This window comes from Staurois parvus, unplaced genomic scaffold (assembly GCF_062004578.1).
Source record: "Staurois parvus isolate SC_StPar_1 unplaced genomic scaffold, SC_StPar_1.0 ptg000334l, whole genome shotgun sequence".
In the NCBI taxonomy this organism is placed as follows: domain Eukaryota; kingdom Metazoa; phylum Chordata; class Amphibia; order Anura; family Ranidae; genus Staurois; species Staurois parvus.
In genome coordinates this window covers 9154407-9171876 of record NW_028318130.1, presented here as the reverse complement: position 1 = coordinate 9171876, position 17470 = coordinate 9154407, and the positions used below count along the sequence as shown (strand labels likewise).

At 42.8% G+C, this 17470-nt stretch overlaps 1 protein-coding gene across 1 annotated transcript in view; it reads right to left on the bottom strand.

The window, feature by feature from the left end:
• Positions 1-224: 224 nt before the first annotated feature.
• NEIL3 (nei like DNA glycosylase 3) overlaps positions 225-17470 on the bottom strand; it is a 117168-nt gene continuing 99922 nt past the window's right edge. Inside the window, exons 9-10 of the mRNA XM_089684064.1 lie at positions 2993-3167; positions 225-625 (exon numbers count right to left, since the gene is read on the bottom strand). Of these exons, the coding sequence (XP_089540190.1) occupies positions 473-625; positions 2993-3167 (328 nt within the window). The 3' untranslated portion in view covers positions 225-472. The remainder of the gene's footprint in view (positions 626-2992; positions 3168-17470) is intronic.

Genomic DNA, 17470 nt, shown 5'->3' with positions numbered 1-17470 from the left:
AAAGCTCATGTAAGGTTATGTATGTTGCCTTTTAATTTTGTAGCCTTGACATTTTAGCATTGTACAGGGTAAACTGAACATGTTATTGATGATTGTGATATTTATATAAAAATTCTACCAATTCTTTCATTAAACAGTAAAAGTGACAGTATTCAATTAAGACTGAGCATTGTCACTAGTGAATGCCACTTTAGTTTAATGAATGTATACATTTACAACTCCCACTAGTTTAATATTTTTTATTTCCCAATTGGTAATACACAGCATGTTTTATATTAGAAATTAAAATGCAATACACTTAAGTCAAATATGAATTACATGTTTGGTATGATTTTTTTTTTTTTTTTGCAAGGTTGACAAAACAGTTTACAGTGAAAAATAGTAACTAAATTCATTGGTATGTCTTCCTTTTAATTGCACCTTGGAGAAAAAATATGAAGCAGCAACTGTCAGTGGTAACAAAGGAGTATTCTTATTCTTTAGCCCATTCAAAGAAATCACACTGTTTATCTTTGCCAAAAGGACAGACATAAAAGTTTTTGCCATTGTTTGGACCGATCTTTAGTACTGTTCTCATTACACAGCGCTTTCCGTGGTTGCAAAATGGAAAATTAAGGTCAGCCCACTGCAAAAAAAAAAAAAATGTAAACGGGACAGCGGTAAATGGTAAGCAAACCTGAAAATGTCAATTTTACATTATTAAAAGGTACATTCCAGATGGACATGGCAACTGTACCTATATTTTACTAAGTGGAAGCTTGCACAGTACATTTTGGGAGATCATGCTGTCATCCTCCACAGCAACAGTCTGTATGAAACTTTTTATATCACTAATGAACATAATTTAGCGTTTGTCTAAACCTGAAAAAAGGTAACACATTGCAGTTTACCAGTCTTTTGATGTAGTAATTTGCAACCTTGTAATTCTGTGCATAAATCACTCTGTTCCTTCATGTCACCTTTTTTTTTTCTCTGCACTATACAGGTAAAACTCGCAAAATTAGAATATCGTGCAAAAGTTCATTTATTTCAGTAATGCAACTTAAAAGGTGAAACTAATATATGAGATAGACTCATTACATGCAAAGCAAGATAGTTCAAGTCGTGATTTGTCATAATTGTGATGATTATGGCTTACAGCTCATGAAAACCCTAAATCCACAATCTTAGAAAATTAGAATATTACATGCAATCAATAAAACAAGGATTGTACATAGAACAATATCGGACCTCTGAAAAGTATAAGCATGCATATGTACTCAGTACTTGGTTTGGGCCCCTTTTGCAGCAATTACTGCCTGAATGCGGCGTGGAATGAAAGCTGTCAGCCTGTGGCACTTCTGAGGTGTTATGGAAGACCAAGATGCTTCAATAGCGGCCTTCAGCTCTTCTGCATTGTTTGGTCTCATGTCTCTCATCTTTCTCTTGGCAATGCCCCATAGATTTTCTATGGGGTTCAGGTCAGACGAGTTTGTTGGCCAATCAAGCACAGTAATCCCACGGTCATTGAACCAGGTTTTGGTGCTTTTGTCAGTGTGGGCAGGTGCCAAGTCCTGCTGGAAAATGAAGTCAGCATCCCCATAAAGCTCATCTGCGGAAGGAAGCATGAAGTGCTCCAAAATCTCCTGGTAGATGGCTGCGTTGACCCTGGACTTAATGAAGCACAGTGGACTAACACCAGCAGATGACATGGCTCCCCAAATCAACACAGACTGTGGAAACTTCACACTGGACTTCAAGCATTTTGCAGTGTGTGCCTCTCCATTCTTCCTCCATACTCTGGGTCCTTGGTTTCCAAATGAGATGCAAAAGTTGCTCTCATCAGATTAAAAAGGACTTTGGACCACTGAGCAACAGACCAGGTCTGTTTTTCTTTATCCCAGGTACGACGCTTCTGATGTTGTTTGTTGTTCAGGAGCTCTTGATGCTCTGACTCCAGCCTCAGTCCACTCCTTGTGAAAGTCCCCAACACTTTTGAATGGCCTTTTCCTGACAATCCTCTCCAGGCTGTGGTCATCCCTGCTCCTTGTGCACCTTTTTCTTCCACACTTTTCCCTTCCAAATAACTTTCTATTAATGTGCTTTGATACAGCACTTTGGGAACATCCAAATTCTTTTGCAATTACCTTTTGAGGCTTTTTCTCCTTATGGAGGGTGTCAATGATGGTTTTCTGCACAACTGTCAGGTCAGCAGTCTTTCCCATGATTGTGATTCCTACTAAACCAGACTGAGAGACCATTTAAAGGCTCAAGAACCCTTTGCAGGTGTTATGGCTTAATTAGCTGATTAGAGTGGGACACTTTGAGGCCAGAATATTGCACCTTTTCACAATATTCTAATTTTCTGAGATTGTGGATTTGGGGGTTTTCATGAGCTGTAAGCCATAATCATCACAATTATGACAAATCATGGCTTGAACGATCTTGCTTTGCATGTAATGAGTATCTCATATATTAGTTTCACCTTTTAAGTTGCATTACTGAAATAAATGAACTTTTGCACAATATTCTAACTTGTTGAGTTTCACCTGAATCTATGGGGGTAGTCACTGTCAAACAAGCAGGATCTCAGACATACCTGCCTCTATCTCCATTACATGATGGATGTTTGTACTTTCTCTGGCAAGATCAACAAGTATATTTCTATACTTGCTGAAAAATGTTTTTACCCCCAAAACTAAAACAAATGGAGCCACCGCATCCAAACACTAGCAAACTAGAATATTAAATGTTTGTTTTTGGTTTTAGATACACTTTAAAAACATTTAGAGAAAAAGGTAAACCAAGTGGACACTATGTTTTTGGAGATCAAAGAGCATTATTAACGTATCTAAATTTTATTTGTTGAATACTAACCTTTTTAAAGGAGTTATCCACTCAGGAATGAACATTTTTTTGGATTTTTTTTTAATCTAATTTAAACATATGCTGGCTCCAACATACTTGGAGGGTTCATGTCACATTAGTATAGGGAAGTAAAATAACTACTTACTTCAAAAAATTCACACCGATTTTCCCTGGGCAAAGAACAAGTATAAAACCGTCTTCCTTTATTCTCTCCATCCTTCCTGACAACATGGAGAACACAGGGTCGTTTGTGCTTACTGCATAGCAGGCTTATGGCATGTGGAGAAGAGGTTCCTCCTGTCTGATTAACTTGAGGAGAGCTGTAGGAGTTCATTACAGAATTAATGACTTTTGTTGCTACACACAGCTGTTAGATTTCATCATGTACAAAGTCAACCCTGTCACTATCAAACAATCACCTAGCGGAAGCCTCTTACACATTTTATATATTGGATAATAAAGCAGGTTCTTTTTTGTTTGTTTTTTTTACTTGCCGTAAAATCTTTTTGGAGTTCACCAAGGGACACTTTTTTTTAAATGAAGCATGGAGTATAATTTGTACCTGTAGGAGATTGTACACGAAGCCAAAAATAAAAAAACGGACAAGCAGCCACAACCCTTCTTTTAACCATCCTGTTTAGATGTAGCAAACAGTAACAGCAATATCCAACTCAAGAGGGGGTAGACATCCCTCAACTACATGAAAAGGATTTTGGCATGGGTATAAAAACCCCATTATCTTCGTCCGTCAAGGGATTCAAATACTTTCATACTCATTAACGATGGGACTTCATCAAGCAGTTCAGAAACAGCAGTGGGCAACCCCAAAAAGAATAGGTGAAATTAGAGCCTAGCAAAAATCTGTTAGCTCACAAATATGCCTTAAGCATTTTGTGACCAAAATGGGATCAGCTGACATAGACACATTCACTTTGTAAAACTTGGTGAAGGTGTGGGGCAGGTCACAGCCTTGCAAACCTATAGCATAGAAGTCTGACTGCAAAAAACACATGACAAGGCCACGGCCCAGGTAAAGTGGGCTCAGACAGGAAAGAGAAGAATATTCACTTTTGACTCATAAGCCTGAACAACCCGTTGGCAAATACATTAGAAAGTGGTGGATTTGCCAAAGTCCCTTTTTTTGGACCCTCCAGCATGACAGAGAATTGAGATTTTGCTTTAAAAAAAATCAAATGGTCCAGTCTACATCGAAACAGTAGAGATCAATCTCCACAGGATGTTTAGCAACCAAGAAGGCAAAAAAAAAAAAAATGTTCAATTTGTTCCTGTGAAATGGAGAGATCACCTTGGGCAAAAAAGAAGGGCTTGTCTTGATGGGCAGGCAACCTAGAAACCCTCCTATCCAAAGTAATTGTCACATGGAGGCCATCTTGTGAATGGAAAGGAGTTTACCCAATGGTTCAAAGGGATGTTTCTGAAGGACTGACCAGAACTAATTTACATTCTACACCTGAAGTGGCGGTTCAATATGAGATCAATATGAGTGACTTCATGAACAAAGGCCCTAAAACCTATAGGGTAATTGAACAACTGAAAGCGGATGTAAAACTTGCCCCACAGCCTGAAAAGGTAATGGTGAAATGAGGCTGCAAAAAATCAGTTGTGACTCAGAGGGTGGATAGTGCCCCCAGTATAAAGAAGGTAAGGTGAGGTTCTATTTAGAGTCCACGCAGAAAGGAAAAAGAAGCCGATATCTGGGGGACTCCACACCTTTCAGTTGGGGTAGCCAACCTCAAGTCTGCCGACATCCAGGCATATGTAAAGTGCTGTTTAAATTGGGGGCACTATACAAGTACCTAAAATAATAATGATGATATGATGACCAGACTGCAGTCTGTGGAAACCAGTCTGAGTAGCAACAAGCATTATGTACAAACCCTGTGGGGATAAACAGAAGCCCAACAGCCTGTGTAGCATGCAAGCTACTGAAATAGGGAAATTTGTCTTTACAGACTGGGACAAGGCAAAGCAGTTGCCATGGCTCTGAACCCATGGAAGACACTGCTGTAAATCCTTGGGATAGGACACCTAAAAGCAGAGTCGTACACTTGAAGAAGGTTACACTCTGGCACACCACTGGAAGGTTGTTCCAATGAGATATTTAAAATTGTATTGATAAACAAAACCTGTGCTCTATAGCTTCTTGGATTTGGAATCCAGCTTGAAGTAGCTGTTGACTGAAGACAGGGTCCTGGAGGAGAATGGATAAGGGGTTGATTCACTAAAGGCAAATATATTCTGCACAAGTGCAGTTGCTTCATAGCTTAGTAAATGAAGTAAAGCTTCACTTTGCAAAGAGTATCCTATCACGAGCAAGGAAAATAGAAAAAGGAAAAAAAAAAAAAACAGTATTTTTGCTTGCATATGATTGGATGATGGAAGCCATCAGAGCTTTTGTTAATTTACTAAGCTGTGGACCAACTGCACTTGCAGAGTGCCATTTGCACAGTCTATTTGCCTTTAGTAAATCAACCTCTAAGTGTTAACTGGCCAGGCGGGTTAGAGAAGGGTCTGTGACTAGCCTGCAGTCCAGTCTTCTGCAAGTGGCAGTATAACCCACAGTTTATTATAAAACACTGTGCACTTCAATAGACTATATTAAAAAATAAAAAAATTTGCTTGCACATGATTGGATGACTGAAGTCAGTAGAGTTTCATTTCATTTTACTCTCCTAAGCTAAGTGAAAATTAACTGCCAAGTAAGAAACCTCTACCACTTCAGTAAATCAAGCTCAATATATTTTCTAATTCTAGTTTGCTTGAGAGAATTAATAGCTGAAAACGTTGAATGTCACTTTGAACGTCTAATTTGCTAATTCACCTAGGATAGAGGAAAGCAGAACTTGTAGAAAAAGGGATAGGCTGTCACACCTTAATGAAGTAAATTTCTCAATCTGGCAAATACTGCAAATCTACTAAAAGAAAAAAAAAGTGGGTACATTCCTTTTTTTGGTACCTAGATTTCTTCAATAGTTTAGCCACTGATTTTTTTACAAGCATGTTCCAAATTTATTCTAAGGCCCCTTTCACATAGGGCAAACTCTTATGATCAGCAGGGGATTTGTCTGCTGATCAGAGCGGGCAGATGACAGGACCATGTCTGCTCAGTTTATTCAGAGAGGATACAGAAACAGATCACTCTGCTCTATGGATCGGTGGTTGTAAACAGACTATCAGTTTACACCTGACTGCTCTCCAATCTGATTCAGTTCACTTAAAAAAACAGAAGGGGATCTTTCTCCTTTCATCTAGGCAGATTGTAGTTAGGCTGGTGTAAGCGAACACAAGCTAGTTTACAACTGCCAGTCCATAGGTGTGAAAAACTGGCAAGCAGACCTGATTGGACCCTCTGTGTAAAAGAAGCCCAATAGGCATGCTTGTCTCAGGTCAGCAGTTTATTGAAGTATTAAAGCCAGAGACAGGCAGCTAGTATTGTGAGGAGATCGGTGATGCATTCACATGTATAGGCTTTCCTTTCCCTTGAACTCCAAAAACGATGACTACTTATTGTGCAGGTACTCTGGCTTACATGTATTCTAAGTAACTGACCCAGAACAAGTACAGAAACAATAAATGAAAAAATAAAGAGTTTTCCGACACTTGTGATGTATGCTTGGGCTGGGTCTAGAACTTAGAAGTACTAAAGCTAGAGACAGCCAAGCAACTAGTATTATCAAAATTTAGCCAGCAATGTCAGCCAACACCTTGCTCCTTTATTATATTCAACATGCTTGTAAATAGAGCAGTTTTCATTTCTCAGAAATATAAAAACGTCCAGTCTTTCCTCCCTCTCTCCTAATGTCTTTTTTTTTCCATTAAACCTACAGCTAATCAGGAGTTTTTTTAATTCAGGGCTGAGTTGACGAAGAGTGTTTGACCAGGTATGACCTAAAAAGTCAGACCAGGTATATACAGTAGCTAAAAGTACACATTAAATGTTTCCTCTTGAAGATGCACATATTCTTTATAGTCCAGGTTTAGTCAGAGGGGTGAATAGGCAAAACAAAAGGTAATTTGCATTATTGACATTAATAATTTGCACTGAATATCCCATACATGAAATTAAATATTAATACAGTTAAAAGATGGAAATTAACTTTTTACTGTAGTTCATTTCTATAAATAAAATGCATCTATTCTATTTCATGCATCCTCGCTGGGGATAAAAATGAGCAGCAGAATTCTTATAACTCTTGTCATCAAAATGGCACAAAGATTACCCGGCATTAGCGTGCAAGAATAATGCATTTATTTTTTCATTACTGCTGGTCTCTCGCACGCATAATAGTTTAAATATGTACTTGAAGCTCATAAAAGCAGCATGAATAAATAAAACCTCTATAAGGAGTTATTTGCACTGATGAAATAATCACTTTCAAGATATTCTGTCACAGGAAAAACAAAGTGACATTTTCATAAGGCAATTATGCTACCACATTGTTCTAGGGCCACCGAAGGAGACATGTTAAAGGAAACTGAGTTAACAAGAACTGGAGCAGGTGAACACTGGAACAGCTGTCACTAGTTGATATTTTTTCCTATAAAAAGGAAAAAAAATCATTACTGTATAATATAAATGAAAAGAAAAATCTTATACAGACATTTACTTGTGAGGTGTTCATTCTTTTCATCCTGCTTGTTAATAGTGCCAAGAAGTTAATTTAGTGAAGGAAGTGCAGCGATATTGGTCTCAGCTTTACATATATAGTTATTTTTTAATGACCAAACTGTTCAGAGTACACAAATGTGAATAAAAAATAAATACAGATAGGATATTTTTTTTCTCTCAAAACACTGCACTTTTCACACAGTAAATATTTTATCACCAAGACTGTATTGAATGTAATAGGATTTGCTTTTCTGATCGATACACGTTTAGTCTCACAAATATACAGGTGTGCAAAATAATAGCAGTCAGACATCACTAACCTGATCAATCACTGTTTTTGGTAGAAATGATATTTCTACATGACAAATCATTTACTAGCAGGTATAGTAGAGTAATAGAAATCCAACAGACCCAACAGTCATGACATGCATGCTGCTGATTCTGTGTAATTGAATCACTAATTGAAAGGGGCATGTTCAAAATAATAGCAGTGTGGAGTTCTATTAGTGAGGTCATTCATTCTTTGAAAAATAGGTGGCAATTATTGCTCTTATTTAAGGAAGGAAGGCAGCAAATGTTGTACATGCTGGTTAGTGCATTTCTCTTTGAAATTCTGAGGAAAATGGGTCATTTCAGACATTGTTCAGAAGAACAGTGTACCTTGATTAAAAAGTTGATTGGAGAGGGGAAAACATATAAAGAAGTGCAGAAAATGATAGGCTGCTCAGCTAAAATGCTCTGCACTTTTCTGTTTCTTATGTTATATTGAAGGTGTTGTTTGGTTACCTTTTGTGTTCTAGCCGCTACAATACATTCTTGATAGCGCTCATACTCCTACTTTTTATCTATGCTCAGCTAAAATGATCGCAAATGCTTTAAAATAGCAACCAAAACCTAAAAAAGACGTGGAAGAAAGCGAAAAACTACCATTCGAATGGATAGAAGAATAGCCAAAATGGAAACAAAATGGCAACAATCAGCTCCAGGAAGATCAAAGAAGGTCTAAAGTTACCTGTGAGTACTATTACAATTAGAAGACGCCTATGTGAAGCCAAGCGATCTGCAAGAAGCCCCCGCAAAGTCCCACTGTTGAAAAAAAGACGTGCTGAAGAGGTTACAATTTGCCAAAGAGCACATTGACTGGCCTAAAGAGAAATGGCACAACATTTTGTGGACTGATGAAAGTAAGATTGTTCTTTTTGGGTCTAGTGGCCGAAGACAGTTTGTCAGACGACCCCCAAACACTGAATTCAAGCCACAGTACACTGTGAAGACAGTGAAGCATGGTTGGGCAAGCATCATGATATGGGGATGTTTCTCATACTACGGTGTTGGGCCTATTTATCGCATACCAGGGATCATGGATCAGTTTGAATACATCAGAATACATGAAGAGGTAATGCTGCCTTATGCTGAAGAGGAAATGCCCTTGAAATGGGTGTTCCAACAAGACAACGATCCCAAACACACCAGTAAACTTGCAACATCTTGGTTCCAGACCAACAAGATTGACATTATGGAGTGGCCAGCCCAATCCCCGGATCTTAATCCAATAGAAAACTTGCGGGGTGACATCAAAAATGCAGTTTCTGAGGCAAAACCAAGAAATAGAGAACTGTGGAATGTAGTCCAATCATCCTGGGCTGGAATACCCATTCACAGGTGCCAGAAGTTGGTTGACTCCATGCAACACAGATGTACATCAGTTCTCAGAAACAGTGCTTATACAACTAAATATTAATTAAGTGATTCAAAGGAAAGCAAAATCTTCAAACATTTTTCAGTTTATATAGTGAATGTTTGAGTTTGTAAAGAAGAATACAAACACTGCTATTTTTTTGAACAGTCTAAAATTCACTTTTCTTCAATTTTTTTTAGAGGAACAACACAAATTTGATATATTTTTCTTCATGTTTTGATTTGGAATAGAATGTGTAGTGTTCCCAATGCATTTGTGTGTATGGAAATAAAAGCTATTAGAAGGATTTTGAGCTTTATTCACTTTTTTCAACACACTGCTATTATTTTGAACACAACTGTATGTCCAAAAAATAGGTGAGACAATATGTTGAAACCAAACAGATTCTGCCATTTCATGACATATATCAGATTTACCTAGCTGTAAAAGGGTTGTGCAACTGCCATATTCCTTCTGAAAATGCTAGTTGTCTGGCAATGCGATGGACCATTTTTTAAAAATACATTTATTTCAGGTATTTCTATAGTGCTATCAATTTACAGAGCGCTTTACATATGTATTATACATTGACATCAATCCCTAACCCTCAAGGAGTTTACAATATAAGATCCCTAACTCACATATACACATATTAGGGCCAATTTAGACATGAGCCAATTAACCTACCAGTAGAGGACCCAGAGGAAACCCACACAGACACAGAGAGAACAGGCAAACTCTAGGCAGGTAGTGCCATGGTTGGAATTTGAACCAACAACCCTAGTACTGCCAGGTGGAAGTGCTAACCATTTAGCCACTGTGCTGCCCAATGTACAGTATAATATGCAGTTTCATTGTGTCCTTCTATAGTTATGCAGCATGTGCTAACTATTTAGCCACTGTGTTTCACTGACTCAACACATCAGGAAAATTAGTCAGATTTTGTTTCCTGCATACTAGTTCTGGGTTTGTCTAAAGAATCAGCATTGTGGCCATATAAATATAATCTTGCAAAATAAGCAAATCAGTTATGGCAGACCCATCCAATGAAGGGCACTGATAGGCTGCACTGATGAGGTGGCACTGGTGGGCATTGATGCGGAGGCACTGATGATGCTGCACTGATATGCAGCAATGATGATCACTGATAGGCGGCACTGACAGCACTGATGGGTGGCACTACAGGGCACTGGTGGGAGGCACTACAGGGCACTGATCATCAGTGCTGATCTATTCTGTGACAGCTGCCGGATATCGGTAGTACTTTTCTCACACTGTGACAGCGTAAGGAAAGTGTTGCCGATAAAAGGCAACTGTATTTACTCCATGATCTGCTGTGTCATTGGACACAGCTGATCACGTGGCAAAAGACCGCTGTAATCAGCCTATTACTGCTTCATGTGATCAGTTGTGCCTGTAGGACACAGAGATCACGGAGATTGCCAGGTGCGCTCTGCTGGGGGCGTGCAGGAGGGCACATTCTGGGAGGACTTCATATGACACCCTCTCAGGACTGGGTAACTGCGCTGTAGCTGTAATTCAGCTATAGCGCGGTTACCAAGTGCTTAATAGCAAAGTCAAAAATATTTTTTTTTCCCTCAAAATTTTCGGTCTTTTTTTAAATAGTGCAATTAAAAAAAAAAAAAAACCCGCACAGGCGATCAAATACCACCAAAAGAAAGCTCAATTCGTGGGAAAAAAGGGCGTAAATTGCAGGGTTGCATGACCGTGCAATTGTCAGTTAAAATAACGCAGCGCTGTAATGCAATAAAAGGCCTGGTCAGGAACGGATGTAAATCCTCAGGAGGGCAAGCGGTTAAAACACATGTGACCTGTATGAAAATATAGGTCTATTCTGGAGGCAAGCAGCCATTTTTCACATTTGGTGGAACACAGTTGTAAATTTTTCACATTGAGCATTGCATTACACTTGTGATTGAAGAGTTACACATCTTTTTGAACCACATGGAATGCCTGTACATGTGGCATACATTCACTTATGTATAATACATGCAATGTATACAGGTGATGCACTCTGAAATACGAACATGATGATTTCATTCATATGGAATACATTTTTTTCTGTGGTATTTTAGGTGGTAGTATCCACTTATAAATCACTGATTTTATTTACACAAATTAGTAATGGTACTAAGATTGGAGGAGATACACAGGTATTTTTATATAGTTAATGATTAGTTTTATATACAGTGCTCAGTATAAATGAGTACACCCCTTTTGAACAGTAAGATTTTTCAAAACTTTTTCAAACTTACATGAAAGCAAGGTTAATAATATAGTTGATGCAAAAATGAATACACTCCACAACAAAAACTACTCCATCTAGCATTTTGTATGACCTCCATGATTTGTAAGGACCACCAAGTTTGTTAGGCGTGGAATGAACAAGTTGGCGACATATTGCAACATTGATCTTTTTCCATACTTCAAGAACAACCTCTTTTAGAGCCTGGATGGAGAGTGATGCTCAACTTGTCTTCTCAGAATTCCCCATAGGTGTTCAATTGGGTGCAGATCAGGAGACATACTTGGCCACTGAAACACCTTCATCCTGTTCTTCAGAAATACAACAGTGGCCTTAGATGTGTGTTTTGGATCATTTTGGATCATTGTCATGTTGGAAAAGTGCACAACAACAAAGTGCAGGGAGTGATCTTTCCTTTCAATATATAGTACAGGGGGTCTCTAAACTTTCTAAACAAAGGGCCAGTTTACCGTCCTTCAGACTTTAGGGGGCAAGACTGTGCCCAGTGGGAGTGAATGCCCCATCTTTTGTTCCCCATCATTGGTGTCAGCTGGAGGAATAGTGCCTCCTCATTGGTGTCAGGAGGAAAAGTGCCTGATTGTTGGTGTCAACAGGAATGATAGTGCACTATGGTTGATGTCGCGGCAGGAATTTTGCCCCATCGTTGATGTTAGTGGGAGGAAAAATGCCTCAAGGACCAGATATATTATTATTATTATTATTATACAGTATTTATAAAGCGCCAATAGTTCGCTCAGCACTGTACATTACAAAGGGGGACAGAACATGTGACAGAACAATACCAATACAATGCAAAACATGAGGGGATCGAGGGCCATGCTCTTTCGAGCTTACAATCTAGGAGGGAGGGGATGGTGGCACAGGAGGAGATAGCTGTGGGGGATGGAGTGGTAGGAAGAGTGGAGGAGGTCGGCAAGTTAGCAGGGGGCGGGGTAGGCTTCCCTGAAGAGATGGGTTTTCAGGGTGCGCCTAAAGGAGAGGAGAGTAGGTGATAATCTGATGGGTTGGGGCAGGGAGTTCCAGAGGATGGGTGACATCCTGGAGAAGTCCTGGAGACGGGCATGGGAGGAGGAGACCAGGGAACTAGAGAGAAGGAGGTCTTGTGAGGAGCGGAGTGTGCGTGCTGGGCGGTACTTGGATATTAGGTCAGTGATGTAGTTCGGGGCAGTATGGTGGACAGCTTTGTACATCAGCGTTAGGATTTTGAATTTGATCCGTTGAGCAATCGGAAGCCAGTGGAGGGATTGGCAGAGGGGGGTGGCGGAAACGGAGCGGTTGGAAAGGTGAATGAGTCTGGCAGCCGTATTCAGGATGGACTGAAGCGGGGATAGCCAGCGGCGAGGCAGGCCAGTGAGGAGGGAGTTGCAGTAGTCGAGTCGTGATATGATGAGGGAGTGGATGAGCTGTTTAGTGGTTTCTGGAGTTAGGAACGTGCGGATTTTGGTGATGTTGCGGAGGTGGAGTCTGCACGAGTTTGTTAAAGAGTGGACTTGGGGCTGGAAGGATAGGTTGGAGTCCAAAATGACACCAAGTACTCTGGCCTGCGGGGCAGGATTGATGGTGGCGTTGTTGGACATGATGGAGAAGTCAATGGGGGGTGGTGTCCGGGCTGGAGGGAAGACAAGAAACTCGGTTTTGGAGAGGTTCAGTTTAAGGAAGTGGAGCGACATCCAATCTGATATGTCGCTCAACAGGTGTGTGATTTGGGCGGAGACCGAGGGGGTGAGGTGGGGGGTTGAGAGATAGATTTGTGTGTCGTCGGCATAGAGGTGGTAGTTGAAGCCGTGAGAGTGTATGAGTTGTCCAAGGGAGGAGGTGTAGATGGAGAAGAGAAGGGGCCCGAGGACAGAGCCTTGAGGGACCCCAACAGAGAGGGGGAGTGAGAGGGAGGTGGTGGCATTATAGGTAACGCTGAAAGAACGTTGTGACAGGTAGGATGAGAGCCAGGAGAGAGCAGAATCTCTGAGGCCGAGGGAGTGTAGTTTTTTGAGGAGGAGGGGGTGGTCGACTGTGTCAAAGGCCGCAGAGAGGTCAAGGAGTAGGAGCACTGAATAGTGGCCATTAGCTTTGGCGGTTAGCAGGTCATTGGAGAGTTTGAGTAAGGCGGTTTCGGTGGAGTGTAGGGGACGGAAGCCGGACTGTAGGGGATCGAGGAGGTTGTTGTCGTTGAGGTGAGAGCATAGGCGGGCGTAGACTAGGCGCTCGAGGAGTTTAGATGTAAATGGGAGCAGGGAGATGGGTCTGAGGTTGTTCGGGTCATTGGGGTCCAGGGAGGGCTTTTTAAGTATGGGGGTGATGTGTGCATGTTTCAGAGGGGAAGGGAAAGTGCCGGAGGAGAGGGAGAGATTGAAGATGTGGGTGAGGGAGCGTAGGATGGAGGGGGAGGGAGGTTGTAGGAGTTGTGAGGGGATAGGGTCAAGGGGGCAGGTGGTGAGGCGGGCATCAGAGAGGATCTTGGAGACTTCTTCGATGGTAGTAAGGTCAAAGGTGCGGAGTGTTGGGGGAGCTTCAGTGTGAGGAATGTAGGGTGGGGTGGGAGAGGAGGTCAGAGCAGTGGTGGGGCCGTGGGAGAGGGGTGTAGAGGGGGTAGCTGAGTGAGGGGGAAGGGGGTTGGAGGGAGTTTGAGCAGCGACGAAGTCCCTGTGGGTTATGTCGAGGGGGAGGGGGGATGAGGGGGTAGCTGTGTGAGAGGGGACGGGTTGAGAAGGCGTGTGAGTTGCGGCAATGTCCTTGCGAATTGTGTCAATCTTGTTTTTGAAGTGATTGGCAATCTCAAGGGCAGTGAGTGAGGTGCTGGGTGGAGGTGGGGGTGGCGAGAGTAGAGAGTTGAAGGTGGAGAAGAGTCGGCGAGGATTGGAGGAGAGGGCCTTGATGAGGGTCAGGAAGTAGGCTTGTTTGGCAGTATGGAGGGAGGAGGTGTAGGTGTGGAAGGCAGATTTGTATCAGGTGAAGGCTTGTTGGGATTTGGTTTTGCGCCATAGTCGCTCCAGGGCACGACTGTGTCGTTTGAGGGTTTTGGTGTGATCAGTCTGCCAGGGCTGGAGCGGTCGGGGTCTGATGTTGCGTGTGGTTAAAGGCACTAGTGAGTCAAGGGCTGTTGACAGCGCATTGTTGTAGGCGGTCATAGCCAAGTCGGGGCAGGACAGGGGGAGGATGCGGTCATGGAGTTGATCAACTGCGGAGTGGAGGGAGGCAGGGTAAAGGTTGCGGAGGTTACGGCTGGTAGTAGTGTGACATTTGGAGGGGTAGGCGTTGGAGGATGAGGAGATAGAGAAGGTAATCAGGTTGTGGTCAGAGAGAGGGAAGGGGGTGTTAGTGAGGTTGTGGGGAGCGCAGCGGTTGGAGAAGACAAGATCAAGGATATTACCGTCAGAGTGGGTGGTGGATTGTATGCACTGTGCACGTGCAAAGGAGGAGGTTAAGTGGAGGAGACGGGCTGTGTCCGGGTTGTCGAGATTGACAGGGATGTTGAAATCCCCAAGGATGATAGTGGGTAGCTCAGAGGAGAGGAAGAAGGGTAGCCAGGAGGAGAAGTCTTCCAGGAAGCGGGGTATGGATCCAGGAGGCCGGTATATCACAGCAATCTTCAGGGGGGTTGGGGAGAATAGTCGGACGCAGTGGGCCTCGAAGGAGGAGAAGGATAGGGAGGGGGGGTTTGGGAGGACTCGGAAGGTGCTCAGCGGTGACGAGAGCAGGCCAACCCCACCACCTTTACGACCGTTGGGCCTGGGTGAGTGGGTCCAGGTGAGACCGCCATAGGAGAGTGCAGCAGGGGAGGTAGAGTCAGTGGGCTGGATCCAGGTTTCCGTAATCGCCAGGAGGTTGAGGGAGCGGGAAACAAAGAGGTCGTGGATGGCGGTAAGCTTGTTGCACACCGATCGGGCGTACAGGAGTGCACATGAAAACGGGGGGGGAGATTTTAGGGAGCAGGGGGAGAGATACTAAGTTGCGGCAGGACGTGGAGGCGGGATGGTTTTGTGCGGGTGAGGGAGGTGGTGGAGGGCCAGGATTCGGGGAGATGTCCCCCGCGGTTATGAGGAGGAGAAGGGTGAGAAAGGTGGCATGGGAGCGGGATGTGCAGGAGCGTGAGAAACTACTAGTGGAGGTGTTCGGGTCAGTGGGAGAGTGGAGTAATAGGAGGAGGTGGTAGGTGCCATAGAGGGGTGAGGGAAGCAGTGAGGGCACAATATACAAATGTTTGGGAGGAGCAGAGGGATATTGTGAATGGATTTTGGGAACAGAGGAGAGGAAAATGAGAAGGAGGAGTGGAAGAGGCATTTTGGGGAGGTGATAGCAATGAGGGGTAGATGTACAAGTTTTGGGGTGGAGCAGAGGGGTAAAGAAATGAGATTTGGGAACAGAGGATAGTAATATGAAGAGGAGAAGAGGGGTGTATTATATAAAAAGGTACACGGAGTGGGACTCAGGTATGTAAAAGATATTTCCCAGGGTGTTTCCTTGCAGTCTGTCCAGCATGCAGTAGAGTTTCTTGCTGTTGTTGTGTCTTCCTGCTGCTTAAGTTCTCCTGCTTTAGTTCAACTGCTGTGTTTAACTGCTCTGCACTCATTCAAAGCCGCACTCCATCATAAGCAGCACCCCCATCAGAGACTGTGCCCCCCATCAGAGATCTCCCCCATGAGCTGAACTAAATTTATAGGGAGATGCTCAAATAAGCATTCAACTCCGCCCCAATTAGAAGCTGATAAGGCTCACATGAATAGGGGGGGATGTTTCTTAGGAACCAGGCCACAGTCATAAACCTGAGTGCGCCTAGAGGTGAGGACAAGTCAACAGATACACAGATATAATTACAACATTTGATATAGGCAAGCAAAGGGCCACATCCGGCCCCCGGGCTGCAGTTTGGAGATGTCATGGAAATTTTGTATTGTTGGTCGAACTTTAAATGTGTCATGTATTCGTGTTATTCATATGTCTCTCGTGTGGCTTAATTAAAGCTCTGAAGGCTGCAATTGGGCCATGCGCATGTACAATGTATGTATTACAGTACTCGGCTTGGTAATGGATGAGATGGCAGATCTGCGCTTATAGACCGGCGTGTATACCACCACGGCATTCCATGCGAATGCTGCTGTCAGTAGACCGTGGGCCTGTATCCACATATCAGCAGCATGGTACCACGTGGGCTTCATAACGCAATGCGCAAGCGGTGTGAACTCCACGTGTAGGCTTATGCATATCTTACAACCCATTACCAACTTGAAACTGTATCTTGGATGGATGTGTTTTAATAAAGATCGTATCGGGCCCATCCAGGTACAGACTGATATTTTTAGGGAGTGCTTGTGCAGAGAATTTTACATACCAATAGAAGCTAGTAGGACAGGAAATATGACCTCAGATGGCTCATAGGGGGGAAGGGGAGGAAGTCTGCTGACCTCAGAAGGTTCATGGGGGAGGACCAGTGATAGATAATAGCAAAGGCTATGCTCCAATTGGAATGTATATCCTCTGTATAGGCAATCCCCATTGTATTGTTCGGTGGGAGGGTTTGACTTTATTCATGTGGGGGGCATGTGTGTATTTTTAATAAAAACAGAGAGCTGAGCCTAAAGCCGGCCCTTATGTGGATTGCAACCAGCCTTAGAGTGTCGTGTGATCATTCTAGGGTAACGGAGCTCCATCACCTACAAATCAACAGGACCAAAGTATTTGGATGGGCAGGAATCGTGTAGTTTGGCTGCAGTCGTGGTAAGCGAGATTCACACAGCTTTATGGGGGATTTCTGCGCATCCAACTGCGAGTACTCACGGTAAGGAGAAATTCGTTAAAGCGAATTTCCAAGACAGTTTGGCGAGCCAGGTAGGATACTAACGCGTATTCTTGCGTAGCTAACCTAGAACGAGGGGGGAAATGGCTATCATGAACTAGCAAAAAGTATGCCGGCACATTTCAGGTCTCTCTGCCATTAAGAGGATCACTTTTTGCACGTTCGTGTGGCTGATTTCGCTCTCTGTTAGCTAACAAGAAATACCGCTTGGCAAGGACCTCATTTTTTGTCCTAAAC